General features: G+C 45.2%; 1 protein-coding gene across 6 annotated transcripts in view; it reads left to right on the forward strand.

Annotated features, from left to right (window-relative positions):
- Nap1l4 (nucleosome assembly protein 1 like 4) overlaps window positions 1-14,273 on the forward strand; it is a 42,695-nt gene that overhangs the window by 6,286 nt on the left and 22,136 nt on the right. For 4 of the 6 annotated variants that reach the window (XM_070009702.1, XM_070009697.1, XM_070009698.1 and 1 more), the window contains exons 2-7: window positions 4,852-4,881; window positions 6,491-6,549; window positions 7,615-7,714; window positions 11,592-11,733; window positions 11,973-12,059; window positions 13,776-13,907. In XM_070009702.1, coding sequence (XP_069865803.1) covers window positions 4,868-4,881; window positions 6,491-6,549; window positions 7,615-7,714; window positions 11,592-11,733; window positions 11,973-12,059; window positions 13,776-13,907 — 534 coding nt within the window. In that variant the 5' untranslated portion in view covers window positions 4,852-4,867. Of the gene's footprint in view, window positions 1-4,113; window positions 4,183-4,851; window positions 4,882-6,490; window positions 6,550-7,614; window positions 7,715-11,591; window positions 11,734-11,972; window positions 12,060-13,775; window positions 13,908-14,273 lie in introns of those variants that run through there. The other 2 variants (XM_070009701.1, XM_070009703.1) reach the window with 2 other exon arrangements.

Raw genomic sequence — 14,273 nt, forward strand, 5'->3', positions numbered from 1 at the left:
GAAATGAAGGTGACAATAAATCTGTTCATAGGCTGTCAATGGTACCTGCTCCCAGAACAGTAGACTCATTTCACTGTGTGTGTGCCTTCTAGGGAAGGTAGTGAAGAATTCTAGGTAAGTAGTCACAGTGTAGGTGATGTCAGTTTGTAATGTTTAACCGTATGGATCAGAATCCATTTATATTCTTTGACCAAAAATTCTACATGGCAACCCTACAGTTACTATACAAAACCAAAATAGGGGTGGAAAGCTATATTTGGGGTTTTTTGGTTGCTGTTTTTTTGTGTTGTGTGTGTGTTGCCAGTCCTAGGGTTTGAACTCAGGGCCTGGGCACTGTCCCCGAGCTTCGTTTGCTCAAGGCTGTAGCACTCTACCACTTGAGCCACAGCACCACTTCCAGCTTTTTCTGTTTGTGTTACTGAGGAATTGAACCCAGGGCAAGCACTCTACCACTAAACCACATTCCCAGCCCCTGGAAAGCTATATTAAAGATGGTCTCTGTGACCCTACTCAAAAGTCTGCCTAGAAAAGTCTACCTAGAAAAGGTACTGGTGTACACACCTGTAATCCTACCTACTCAGGAAGCTGAGATCTGAGGATTGCAGTTCAAAGTTTAAAGCCAGCCCGGGCAGAAAAGTCCCTGTGAGACTCTTTATCTCCAATTAACCACTTAAACACTAGAAGTGGAGCTGTGGCTCAAGTAGTAGAGTGCTAGCCTTGAACACAAAGAGGCCCCTCGACTGCCAAAAGAAAAAAGTCCCACCTCAGTGTTCTAACAACTGGCAGGTGGCATATTGAATGTCAAGATTTTTCTTATCAGAACTATTATAAGGATCTATTTTATTTACCTTCATTTATAATGTGAGGGACAGCCTGGGAATGTGGGTTAGTGGTAGAGTGCTTGCCTAGCATTCATGATCCCCTGGGTTCGATCCCTTGGTACCATGTAAACAAAAAATAATGTGAGGGAGAGTGGGCTGTGCTTGTAGCATCAACTTGAATCTCAGATAAGGTGAGCTTGGCTTCTTTGAAGAAGATGATTAGCACCGTTGAATAGTTCTTAAAATCCACTTTGGAGCCAGGCACTTGAGGCTCACATCTGTCATTCTAGCTACTTGGAGGGCTGAGATCCAAGGATCACACACAGTTTGAAGCCAGGTTGGGTAGGAAAGTCCATGAGACTCATCACTAGCTGATTGCCAAAAAACCAGAAGTGGAACTGTGGCTCAAGTGGTAGTGCACAGACCCTGAGCAAAAAACTCAGGGATAGTCCCAAGTCCCAGGACTGGCATGCGCGCCACCCTCCCCCACTTCACAAATAAAAAGTAAACACATACATACATAAATAATAAATCAGTTTGGGTAACTGCTGTGGTGGAGGTGTGGTGGGGTTTGATACATGGTTTTTTTTTCTGCATCCTTAAAATAGCTTAAAATTTCAAAAAAAATATATTACTTAATTTATTACTTATGTAGCATTATATTTTGAAACTGTGTAAATCTAAAAAAGAAAATGTGGCTGAATTAATTACAAAACATTTGTAGATCATAATTTGTTTTGTCAGTCATGGGCTTGGTGAGTGGGCCTTGGTTCTGTCTCTGAGCTCTTTTGCTCAAGGCTAGCACTCTACCTACTCAACATGCTAACTGAGCCACAGCACTACTTCCAGTTTTTTGGGTAGTTAATTGGGAGTCTCATGAGGACTTTTCTGCCTGGGCCGGCTTGGAACCACAGTCCTCAGATCTCAGCCTCCCGAGTAGCTAGGATTACAGGCATGAGCCACCCGTGCCTGGCTCTAAATCATAAATTATAAGGAGCTAATTTTTGTGGGTGAGTAGTTTGGGCTATGCTCAGACCCCAGGAGTGAGGCAGTAGACAGGCTTCAGCTAGAGCTGCCTTTAGGGACATGCTGTTAGATACATATATCTAATATGTATCTGTGTCTACTTTGTGGGAAGAGGTTTGTGGCACTCCTCAAGTTCATTGCTCATTTAGGGCTTTAAAAAATTACATTAATTATTCAGCGGGATTTCACTGTTAAGTTTCCACATGTTTATAATATCTTCCAGTCAATTTTACCCCCTCTGTAACTCTTCCTTTTCCCTCTAGGGCCATTTTATTTTGTTTTACAAGAGCACAAACCCACTTCATTTGATCTTCATTAGATTTAATCCGGCAGTACATGGATTCGGTGTCCACTGGCCTTTGTAGGAAGGTGGCTTCAGAATTTGGCAGCCATCAAGCCACTGTTGCCATGAATACCTGTTACCTTTTGGTTTTGTTACATTTGCTTCTAAGAGTCAGTATTGCTTTTGGCTTTGTTATTTGTAAGCACATCTCTTGTCCGACCAGAATTTGGTTTCACCTTGGATATAAACACCTTCAGTTTTAAGAAGAACCATATGCTCCTTTTGGGTTCTGGGGAACCTGCTTATAGCCAGCAACGATGCCCAGCACCGCAGCCTTCCAGACAAACTCCAAGATGGGAGGACTCCCCCGCCCCCTTTTTTTTTTGGTCAGTTGTGGGGCTTGAACTCTAGGCCTGGGCGCTGTCTCTGAGCTCTTCATCTCGATGCTGGCACTCTAACACTTGTGCCACAGCGCCACTTCAGCCTTTTTCTGTATATGTGGTGCCAAGGAATTGAACCCAGGGCCTTATGCATGGAGGCCAGCGCTCCACCGCTGAGCCACCTTCCTAGCCCGAGCAGGACCGCCCCCCCCTTTTTTTTTAATTTTTGAGCTCTTTAATTGCTGGTTTTTGCCACTAGAACCAAAGTTGCCCCTTGGGCACTGGCCACAAGCATACACATCCACACCAGAGGCGTGAATTCCAACTGAGCTTTGCCACCTATGGGAGGAGGTTGCACAGACTGGTCTAGAAGTGAACATATGTATAGAAGAAGCCTGATAAATCCAGCAGAGATAAAAACACAAAATCAGAACTATTCTTCCCCACACTCTTTCCATTCTCCCATACTTTGGAATTCTCCTTGAGCTTTTATTTGCTTTTATCCCACATCCATGTCATCCGAAAACACCCATCTGTTAACCTTTTAAACTGTATGCAGAAACTGAATACACTACTGTCTGCCTGTAATGCAAACCACGTGAGTGCAACACACCCTTATTCCAACACTTGCACACTGCAGTCCCTAAACAGGGCCTCCTGCTCTACTCTGATTGAAACACTCATATCATGAGGTGTCTCTTGCCTCGACCCCCACAATGGCTCTCTGCCCATTTCAGAAGGAACATGAAAAGTCTCTGCTGTGATACCCTTGATCACTCCCACCTTACTTGATTGATTTCTTTGGGCTATTGCTGTCTTCTTAACTGAGTCACCAACACCCCATCTCAGGGCTGGGTATACCAGCCCTGGATTGCTCTTGGGTAAAATCATCATCATTCTCTCCCTCTCTCTCCCTCCCTCCCTCTCCCTCCCTCCCTCTCCCTCCCTCTCTCCCTCCCTCTCTCCCTCCCTCTCTCCCTCCCTCTCTCCCTCCCTCTCTCTCCCTCCCTCTCTCTCTCCCTCTCTTTCCCTCTTTCTCTCTCTCTCCCTCTCTCCCTCTCTCTCTCTCTCCCTCTCTCTCTCTCCCTCTCTCCTCTCTCCCTCTCTCCCTCTCTCTCTCCCTCCCTCTCTCCCTCCCTCCCTCCCTCTCTCTCCCTCCCTCTCTCCCTCCCTCTCTCTCTCCCTCCCTCTCTCCCTCCTTCCCTCCCTCTCTCTCACTCCCTCTCTCCCTCTCTCTCTCTCTTCCCCCCCTCTCTCTCTTTCTCTCTCTTTCCCTTTCTCTCCTCTCCCCACCCTGCAGGATCCTTTTAAGTGATGCATTTAGATCTGGTTTCACAATTGTTAGTATCAAATTCTATTTAAGAAAAGTCCCTAAGTCCATTTTTAATATTCATAGGTAGAAAGTCACCTTATTCTGTCCAGAGATAGTAATTTTGAAGACATCTTATAAAAATGGGTCATAATGTGTGCATTACATAGTAGCTTTACACAACAGTACATCACAAAGTAAGGAAAGGTGCAGAATGAGCAGATAAAATTAGAACATCACCCTGTGTATTAGTTCAAGAAGCAATGTAACCCTGGTGGCTCATACCTGAAATCCTACCTACTCAGGAGCTGAGATCTGTGAATCACAGCGGAAGAGAGGACCGGTCTTGGGTGAAAAAGCCAAGTGAGCATTTGTCCTTGAGTTCAAACCTAGTATTGGCACAAAAGAAAAAAAGCAATGTAAACATCAGTAAATGCTTTCAAATTGCTCTAAAATAACTAGACCTACCATACTATGTGTTTCTGTTTTTGAATTCATTGGATATAAAGCAAAATAGGATTGGTGAATTGTTCTTTGGTGCCAACAAGAGATTATTAAGAATAAAATTGTTACATAATGAAATGCATAGACCTTGAGTGCATGCTAATGAGCTTTGAATAATATGTGTACCCAAGTAAACTCAGGCAAAATCTGGGACACTTCCTTCAGCCAGGTAAGGTCTCTGTTGCCCGTTTAGTTCATTTCTATGCCCCAGACGGTGTTACTGTTAAGTATGAACAGCTGTTTTTTGTTTGTTTTTTGTTGGTTGTGGGGCTTGAACTCTGGGCCTGGGCATTGTCCCTCAAGCTCTTCAGCTCAAGGTGAGCACTCTACCACTTGAACTACAGTGCCACTTCGGTTTTCTGGTAGTTTATTGGAGATAGGTCTTTCCTTCCCCGGGCTGGCTTTGAAACTGCGATCCTCAGATCTCAGCTTCCTGAGTAGTTAGGATTACAGGCATGAGCCATCCATGCCCAGCTTGAACAGCTGTTTTCTTTGTGAATATGATTCTCATTTCTTTTTCTTTTGTAGGAGATAAAGCATTCCGATGGCAGATAACAGGTAAGCCAAAGTGGGCTTTGTATATATGGAATTTAGAGGATGATGGCTGATGGAGTGGCTCAAGTAGTAGAGTGCCTGCAACAAGCAAGAGGCCCTGAGTTCAAACCCCACTACTAAAACTACTGAGAGCCAAGGTATCTTTCAGTAAACTTTTACCAGTTAAATTCACTCAAGGTCTAGATGAAAAACTCTGTTTTCCTGTATTATTTGAGCTGGTGAAGAAATAGCTTTCATGAATAGTATTTCAGATGTTGATACTAGCAGACCAAAGCCATCATTATGCTTCCCAGCCCTTAGTCTCAGACCCCCCCCCCCCCCCCCACTCAGGGAAGTCACATCATTTGAGGTGGCTCATCCCAGTGGTCAAGGTCATAGTTATTTTTTGTTTTTGTTTTTTGTTTTTTGTCTGGGCCTGTCTCTCAGCTCTTCAGCTCCAAGCAAGCACTCTTATCACTTGAGCCATAGCACCACTTCAGGTTTTCTGGTGGTTAATTGGAGATTTCCTGCCCAGGCAGGCTTTGAACCATGATCCTCAGATCTCGGCCTCTTTAGGCACTCATTGTTAGTTTTCTATTTTCTCTGATGTTTGCTTTTGTAAATTGTGTGTGTACACCTTTATTGAACTCAGAATCTGGGCTCTGTCCCTTTTTTGTTCAAGGCTGGCACTCTCACTTGAACCACAGCTTTAACTGGCTTTTGGTGATAAATTGGAAGTTGAGAGTGTCACAGACTTTTCTTGCCATGGCTGGCTTTACACTGCAATTCTCAGATCTTAGCCAGTCCTGGGGCTTGAACCCAGCCCTGGGTGCTGTTCCGAGCTTTTTTTTTTCCCCTCAAGGCTAACACTCTACCACTTGAGACACAGTTCTACTTAACGGCTTTTTAGTGCTTAATTGGAGATGAGTCTCTTGAACTTTTCTGCCTGAGCTGGATTGGAACTGCTCTCAGCCTCTTGAATAGCTAAGCATGAGCCATCGGTGTCTGGCTGAGTTTACTGTTTTTGAAAATACTTTCTCTCTGCTGTTTAGAGTGCTGTGGCCATTGTTTACTACACAGGCTGCTTGTACGAGCTGTTGGCTGGCTGATTGGTTTGGTTTGAGGTCTGGAAGCAGATTATGAGAAAAGAGGCTATAGAAATGAAAACATAGCCGGGCGCTGGTGGCTCACGCCTGTAATCCTAGCTACTCAGGAGGCTGAGATCTGAGGATCGTGGTTCAAAGCCAGCCCGGGCAGGAGAGACCGTGAGACTCCTATCTCAAATAAACCACCAGAAAACCGGAAGTGGCGCTGTAGCTCAAGTGGTAGAGCACTCGCCTTGAGCTGAAGAGCTCAGGGACAGCGCCCAGGCCCAGAGTTCAAGCCCCACGACCGACAAAAAAAAAAAAAAAAAGAAATGAAAACATACTTGCATGCTGTGTTAGGGAAGGGCATGCTTGGTGGTAGGTAGTCCTTCAGAACAGAGGGGAAATCTCCACACACTCATGTCAGTGTTATCTCCCACCCATTGGGAAGTCACTGTAGACCCCTCTTCATATGTTATATAAGGAAAATGGCTCTTTGTGTTAGTCTTTGGAATTTTCCTTGACAATATACTTTTTAAACATTTTAGTTTTTCAGATGGAGCTCCTGCAGATTCCGTGGAAGCTGCAAAAAATGCAAATAACACAGGTCAGTCCACCCACATGCAACAGCATTGGAGGATGTGTGTAGAGCAGGCCTCTCTTCCTGGAGATAGTGATAATACTAATAAAAGATTTTTGGGGTTTTTTTTTGGGGGGGTCCAGTAATGGGGCCTGAACTCTGGGCCTGGGCGCTGTCATGCAGCTCTTCAGCTCAAGGCTAGCACTCTACCCCTTGAGCCACAGCACCACTTGCGGCTTTTTTTTTCTTTTTGCTTATGTGGTGCTGAGGAATCAAACCCAGGGCCTCATGCATGCAAGGCAAGCGCTCTACCACTGAGCCACCTTCCCAGCCCCTAATAAAAGATTTCTATCCTTTGAAGATTTGAGGAAAGTTACAGTAAGAGTTTTTATGGTTGGAAGTTCAGACACTAAAAGCAGTAAGAGAGCGGGCGCTGGTGGCTCATACCTGTAATCCTAACTACTCAGGAGGCTAAGAGCTGAGGATTGCGATTCAAAACCAGCCTGGGCAGGAAAGTCCATGAGACTTGTTGGAAACAATAAAGTACAACACAGTAAGTCCATTACAGAGGTGGGAGGGAGCTGTCAGGAGTGTGATGGTCAGGAATACTTCAAAGAGGAGGTAGACTTGGGAATGGCTTTCCAAGGAGAGGCAAGCAGCACTTGAAAAAGAAGCTTGAAAGTATGATGCAGTGAGCTGGTGAAAATGGTCTTTTTAGACCGAGAAGAGGTAAGGTTCCATGCTGAGAGATGCCATTTTACTTTGAGAAGCTAATCTCATTTTTGTCCTTGGGTTCTGAACACCACTTTTGGATTTGTAGAGGGGGAGATAATCAGAGATGGCTCACCTGAACACCTTAGTTGTGAGATTGGAGCTTACAGTAACAGAACTCAGAATTTCTAGGTATCAGATGATGAATATGATATGTTTCTAAGATAAAATTGCTATTTTCCACACAGATTCTTTTGCTATATTTAGAAATTACTAGCTAAGCAAAGCTATGTAGATACATGCTAGTAATTTTTCAACTCCTGGCATTGAGTGTGTTGGATGTACATTTATATTTCTGGTCATGTTTTTGATTTTTACCAGAAAAGCTCACGGATCAGGTGATGCAGAATCCACAAGTTTTGGCAGCTTTACAGGAACGACTTGAAAATGTCTCTCACACTCCCTCCAGCTACATTGAAACGTAAGTGTGCGGTCAATACAGTAGATGTCTCTTTACCAACAAAGTCTTACATAGGGAGAGACATTTCCTGTGAGACCAGTCTCTAGGACCCAACGACCAAACTCCCTGGCCCCAGGCTTGGGTTGAGATTGCCTGTTAGTGGAAGGAGTGTTGAATGGATCCTCATGGCTGCTACATGGTACACAATGCCATCCTGTGGCAGGGTAGAGGATTTTCATGTCATCAGCATTAGCAGAACACAGAGTGTTGACTGGCTCTTAACTTCACTACAAAGTTTTGCCTTGGCTCCTTCGTGCAGGTAATTCTTGGCAATGGACCAGTCATTGGTGGTTGTTTTTGTGACAAGGTCTCTTTGTAGCCAGGCAGACCCTGGGCTTTGATCCTCCTGCCTCAGCCTCTCATTGTAGGGCATCTGGCCTATTTGCATAACTTGGCTATCATGCAGCAGTGAACGTGGATGTGTCTTTACCATATCCTGACCTGCAAAGCTCTTGGAAGATGCCCAGAGCTGCGTCATAGGGACGCTCTATATTTCATTTTTGGAGAAATCTCCAAACCACCTTCCAGAGTGTTTGCACTAGTCTACATTCCCATTCCCACCAACAGTGGTAATAGTTCCCACCCCCCACCCCCACCGCCCCCAGCATTCCTGCCAACATTTATTATTGTTCAGGTTCTTGATGCTGAAGGGTGGAATCTCTGTATTGTTTTGATTTGCAATTCTTTTATGGCCAGGGATTTTTTTGTGTGTGTGTGAAAATACCGCACAGAGGGGTTACAATTACATGGGCAAGATAATGAGTACATTTCTTATCAAGCACTGTTGCCTCCTCCTTTGTTGGCCAGGGATGTTGAACATTTCTTCATGTTTATTTTACTTCTTTTTTCCCTCCCTCCCTCCCTCCCTCCCTCCCTCCCTCCCTCCCTCCCTCCCTCCTTCCTTCCTTCCTTCCCTCCCTCCCTCCCTTCCTTTTCTTTTTGTTTTATTTTGGGTCCGGTCGTGGGCCTGAACTCTGAGCCTGGGCGCTGTCCCTCAGCTCTTCAGCTCAAGGCTAGCACTCTACCACTTGAGCCACAGCGCCACTTCCAGCTATTTTTTTTTTTGCTTATGGGTGCTGAGGAATCGAACCCAGGACCTCAATCATACAAGGCAAGCGCTTTACCACTGAGCCACCTTCCCAGCCCCCCTTCCTTCCTTTTCTTTGATGCTGGTCTGGGTCTTGAACTCTGGGCCTGTGTTTTGTCCCTGAGCTTCTTTTTGTTCAGGCTAGCACTCTTACCACTTGAGCCACTGTACCACTTCCAGCTTTTTCTGTAATTAACTAGAGATAAAGAGTCATGTACTCCCTTGCTCAGGCTGACTTTGAACCACAAGCCTCAGATCTCAGCCTCCTGTTTAGGGATTGAGGTGTAAGCCACCAGCACCTGACTCTTTATATGTTTTTTGGCCATTCTTGCTTCTTTTGAGAAGCCTCTATTTAGTTCCTTTGCCTATTTTATTAATTGGGGTATTGATTTTGGGGGGTAGTTTGGTTTCTTGAACTCCTTGTATATTCTAGATATTAGGCCCGTATTAGCTATATAGCTAGTAAAGCTCTTCCATTCGGTAGGCAGTCTTTTTAATTTAGTAACTTTGTCCTGCTGTGCAGAACTTTTTAAGCTTGATGCAGTCCCATTTGTCAAGTCTCTTGATTTGCTGACTAAGTTCCTGGAACTCTACTCAGAAAGTTCCTGCTTATACCAATAAGTTGTGATGTCTCCTCTTCCTTCCTGTAGTTGTTTCAAGGTTTGGCTCTTATGTTGAGGTCCTGTGACCCATTTTGAGTTGAAATCAGTGCAAGGTGGCAGATAGGAATCCAGTTTCATTCTTCAATATGTGGATGTCCAGTTGTCCCAACACCATCTGTTGAAGATGGTGTCTTTTTTCCAACATATTATTTGGCTTTCTTGTCAAATGTCAGATGGCTGTAGCTATATGGCTTTATTTCTGGGTCTTTAGTCTATTCCATTGGTCTTCAGGCTTTTTTTTTTTCTTTTTTCTTTTTTCTTTTGCTAGTATCAGGCTGTTTATTATAACTCTGTTGTAAAGTTTGGGGTCTGGAATTGTTATACATCCAGCATTGCTCTTTTTGCCCAGATTTGTGTGGTTGTAGGGCTCCATATGAATTCTGGGAGTGTTTTCTCTATCTTGGTAACATCTTCACTTGTTACAGGAGGCTTATGTCCCTGCGTGGCTGCACAATGGAAATGAAGAGATGCCTATTTTAGGATGGATGGTGCCTCTCAGAGCCTTCCTTCCTTTGGAAGGGAGGAGGCATTGCTGGGCTTCCATGTACAATCAGATTAAGTCTTTTTTGTTGGTGGTGGTGGTGGTCGTGGGGCTTGAACTCTGGGCTTGGGCGCTGTTCCTCAGCTCATCAGCTCAAGGCGAGCACTCTACCACTTGAGCCACAGCGACACTTCCGGTTTTCTAGTGGTTTATTGGAGATAGGAGTCTCACGGTCTTTCCTGCCCAGGTTGGCTTTGAACCGCAATCCTCAGATCTCAGCCTCCTGAGTAGCTAGGATTACAGGCATGAGCCACCAGTGCCCGGCTTCAGATTAAGTCTTGACTTCACACAAGTCCTACTGTTGGGTCTTTGGTGTTCCCCAGGACAGATAAAGTGGAAGAGGGCACTGGCATTTGCTTTGTCTATTTAGAGTATTCTCTGGGGACCACTTAGTAGGTAGGGCTTTGGAATATTTGTTTTAAGGAGAAGTATTTGGGGATTGAATCCAAGATGTTATGTGTAGTGGGGAAGGTTTTGCAAACTTAAGTTGATAGGATGTAGTGATGCTGCAGTGGAGATGGAGAGCGTAGTATGTGAATGATGGTTTCTGGTTTTCTGACCATGGCAGTGGGCAAGGTAAGCGTTGTTCACTGAGAGGAACTGTGGGACTAAGGAGCAGGTTGTGTGCGCATGTGAAGTGAATAATGCCCTTGGACAGTGCGGCCTTTCCTCCTAACATTCTATCGTCCTTAACAGTGTGGAAGACATAGGACTCCACCTACCCCAGTGGATATTTTGTGTCTGATGTAGTTGGGGAGTCTGCCCATTCTTCATCGTGTCCATCCCATCTCTCAGTGCTGGTACCTGGGCTTCAGCTCAGGGCCTTTCATTTGAACTATACTCACAGTCCAATATGTTGCTAGTTGATTAGAGATCGAGTCTTGAGGACTTTTCCACACAGGGTGGCTTTATACCTCAGTCTTCAGATCTCAATGTCCTGAGTAGGTTTACAGGCATTAGCCACTGGTGAAAGGGCTTTATTTTCAATAAATCATTTTTATGGGTTAGATTTTTTTTCCTTCTGATGTTAGAAATTCTCCATACACATGAGAAAAGTTTTAAACTCTACAACAGAAGCTTCCCACTTCAGTGTCTTTGCATGAGGACTTCCACGTGGCCCTGCATGGTCCTAGACTGGGATTAGAGTGCTTGCCTTGCATGCGTGAAGCCCTGGATTCGATTCTTCAGTACCACAGACACAGAAAAAGCCAGAAGTGGCTCTGTGGCTCAAGTGGTAGAGTGTTAGCCTTGAGCAAAAGAAGATCAGGGACAATGCTCAGGCTTCTTAGTTCAAGCCTCAGGACTGACCCCCCTCCTCCCCCCCCCCCCCAAAAAAAAAAAATTAGTCTCATGGATTTTCTACCCAGGTTGACTTTGTACTGTGATTCTCAAATCTCAGCCTCCTTAGTTTCTAGGATTACAGCTGTGAACCAGCAGTGCCAGCCTTTTTGTTCTTTTTTCAACAATTTTTGAGAGTTTTTTTCTGCTTGTCTAAATTTATGTTGTATTATTGACATAAATATGTATTATTCCTTGTTCCTCTTCCAGCTTACCCAAAGCAGTCAAAAGGAGAATCAATGCTTTGAAACAGCTGCAGGTGAGGTGCGCACACATAGAAGCCAAGTTCTACGAGGAAGTCCACGACCTCGAGCGGAAGTATGCTGCACTCTACCAGCCTCTGTTTGACAAGGTGGGATACTAAGCTGGAAGTGGTGCTGTGGCTCAAGTGATAGAGTGCTAGCCTTGAGCTAAAGAGCTGAGGGACAGCGCTCAGGCCCAGAGTTAGGCCCCACGATCGGACCCAAAAAAAAAAAAAAAAAGACAAGGTGGGATACTGTCAAGTGCATTTAATACCACATTATCCAGGGCGTGTTACCTCTTGAGTTTCCAGATAACCTAAAATTCTAATGCAGTCTCACTTTGGTACAGAGAAGAGAATTCATCACTGGTGACGTGGAACCCACAGATGCAGAGTCAGAGTGGCACAGTGAGAATGAGGAGGAGGACAAGTTGGCTGTAAGTTTAAGTGTGACTTGTGTTACTTTAGAAATCAGCAACTAACTCATCAATAGAACTTTCCAGAGAGGAAGGTGCATGAGGGTGATTGGTCCAAGAACTTTATATGCATGTATGAAAACACAACATTGTAATTGCTTTAGGAAAGAGAAAGTCTAGGGGAAAGGTGTGGATAATGGGTGTATATCTATAGTATGCAGGTATGGAGATGTCCAACAAAACCCCCCCTTGTATAATTAGTATGCTAATAAAAAGATCTTAACAAAACAGTCCTCTGCAGCAATAAAGCACTTCTTGGCCGGTTGTCCCCTTGGTTTGGGGCAGTTGGGACTCTCACTAGAGAGATATGCTATCTTAGGCAGTGCTGTTGCTCACCATGACAAGCGAGGGGGAGTCATAGCTCCTCTCGCTGTCTCAAAACAGAGCTGGGTGAGCAAAGATTGATAGCACCCCAAGTGAAGTTAGCCTGGATGGCAGCTGTATGCTGCCCTCAGTGACTGGGAGCTGGGGCCTATGGGCAGGTGGCATCAGGAGACCAGCTGCTTAGCCATGGCATGTCTGGAAACAGGTAAGCGAAGGAAGGGTCGGCATTGTGACTCGTTCTATTCACCTTTATTGGCCGTTCTGTTCCAGTGTATGGGAAGCCTCACCCTGCCATAAGGTTAACTTTGTCAGTCTGGACATAATATTTTTCTTTTTCTTTTTTCTTTTTTGCATTTTTCCCCCATTACTGGGGTTTGAACTCACCATAAACTTTTTTTGTTGTTGGTCATGGGGCCTGAACTCTGGGACTGGGTGCTGTCCCTCAGCTCTTCAGCTCAAGGCTAGCACTCTACCACTTGAGTCTGGCTTTTTCTTTGTATGTGGTGCTGAGGAATGGAACTCAGGGAGGGCCTCATGAATACAAGGCAAGCACTCTACCACTGAGCCACCTTCCCAGCCCCGAACTCATGAACTATTGCTTGCTAGCCACAAACTCAGCCGTACGCACGCATGGGCATGCATGCACACACCATTATTGGGGCTTGAATTCAGGGCTTGGGTGCCGTCCATTAGCTTTTCCACTCAAAAGAGTGGTGCTCCTTATCACTTGAGCCATACCTCCAGCTTTTTGGTGGTTAATTAGAGATAACTTTCTCATGGACTTTTCTGCCTGGGATGGCTTTGAACCATGATATGCAGATCTCAACCTCCTGAGTAGGTAGATTCGTAGGCATGAGCACTGGCACTCAGCCTGAAGCAGTTTTTAATCTCACCACCTTCCATCCTTACACACATTTTAACCCCAAAGTCATAGAGTTTTATGCTTAGTTCAAGTGGTTTTAATCATCTTTGAACTAGGCTTTTTGTCTTTGAGACAGAGCTTTGGTGTGTAGCCCCAGCTGGCCTAGAACTCAATCTTGCCTCTGCATCCTAAGTGCTGGAATTACAGATGAGCTCCTACATGTGTCCATCTTGAGATTGATACAGGGGCCTGGTTCTCATCAGGGACAGAAGGTTCACTAAGCCAGCAGCAGACAACTTTTCCCAAGGTTGCTGATGTTTGCAGTCTCAGTTGATTATGGAGTTGGGTCTAAGTGCAGTGCCTTGAGTGTTTTCCCCTCCATGGTTTGGAGATTCCAGTGAAGGCACCTGAGATGATGTTGGTCTGATAATTGACTAAAAGTACTGGTATTTTTGCAGTAGCTATTCTATCTTGCCATCTGTATTTTGTAGGGAGACATGAAAAATAAAGTAGCCATAGCTGAAAAAGAAGAAGCAGCAGCAGAAGAGCCAAATCCCAAAGGAATTCCAGAGTTCTGGTTTACCATCTTCAGAAACGTGGACATGCTCAGTGAGCTCGTACAGGTGGGCAGCTTCTCCCTTGTCAGATTTCCAAAGTGACTGCCCTGTGCTTTCACTCTCACACGCTTACCTGGGTGCCCAGAGGTCTTTGGGAGTGAGTGGCAGGGTGCTTCTTAGGACAGGTGCTTGGGTGGCAGTCTTGACCCCAGAGAAGGGATCTTTGCTCTCCAGACCTGCTCTTCGGCAGCTCTTGGAACAGGGCTGGCAATTCAGTCCTGGTGTGAGTCAGTTCCCAGTATGTCTGTGTTGGACCTCCTGTAGATGTCTAGTGCTTCTGCAGGCATCGGGCCCTTCTACGGTGAGCAGCAAGGAGCCTAAGGACAGCCAGGGGTGTCTGGTGCAGTGGGGGAGCCCTCTGTGTGTGTACAC

The sequence above is a fragment of the Dipodomys merriami genome, unplaced genomic scaffold (genome assembly GCF_024711535.1).
Source record: "Dipodomys merriami isolate MVZ:Mamm:240054 unplaced genomic scaffold, mDipMer1.0.p SCAF_78, whole genome shotgun sequence".
In the NCBI taxonomy this organism is placed as follows: Eukaryota; Metazoa; Chordata; class Mammalia; order Rodentia; family Heteromyidae; genus Dipodomys; species Dipodomys merriami.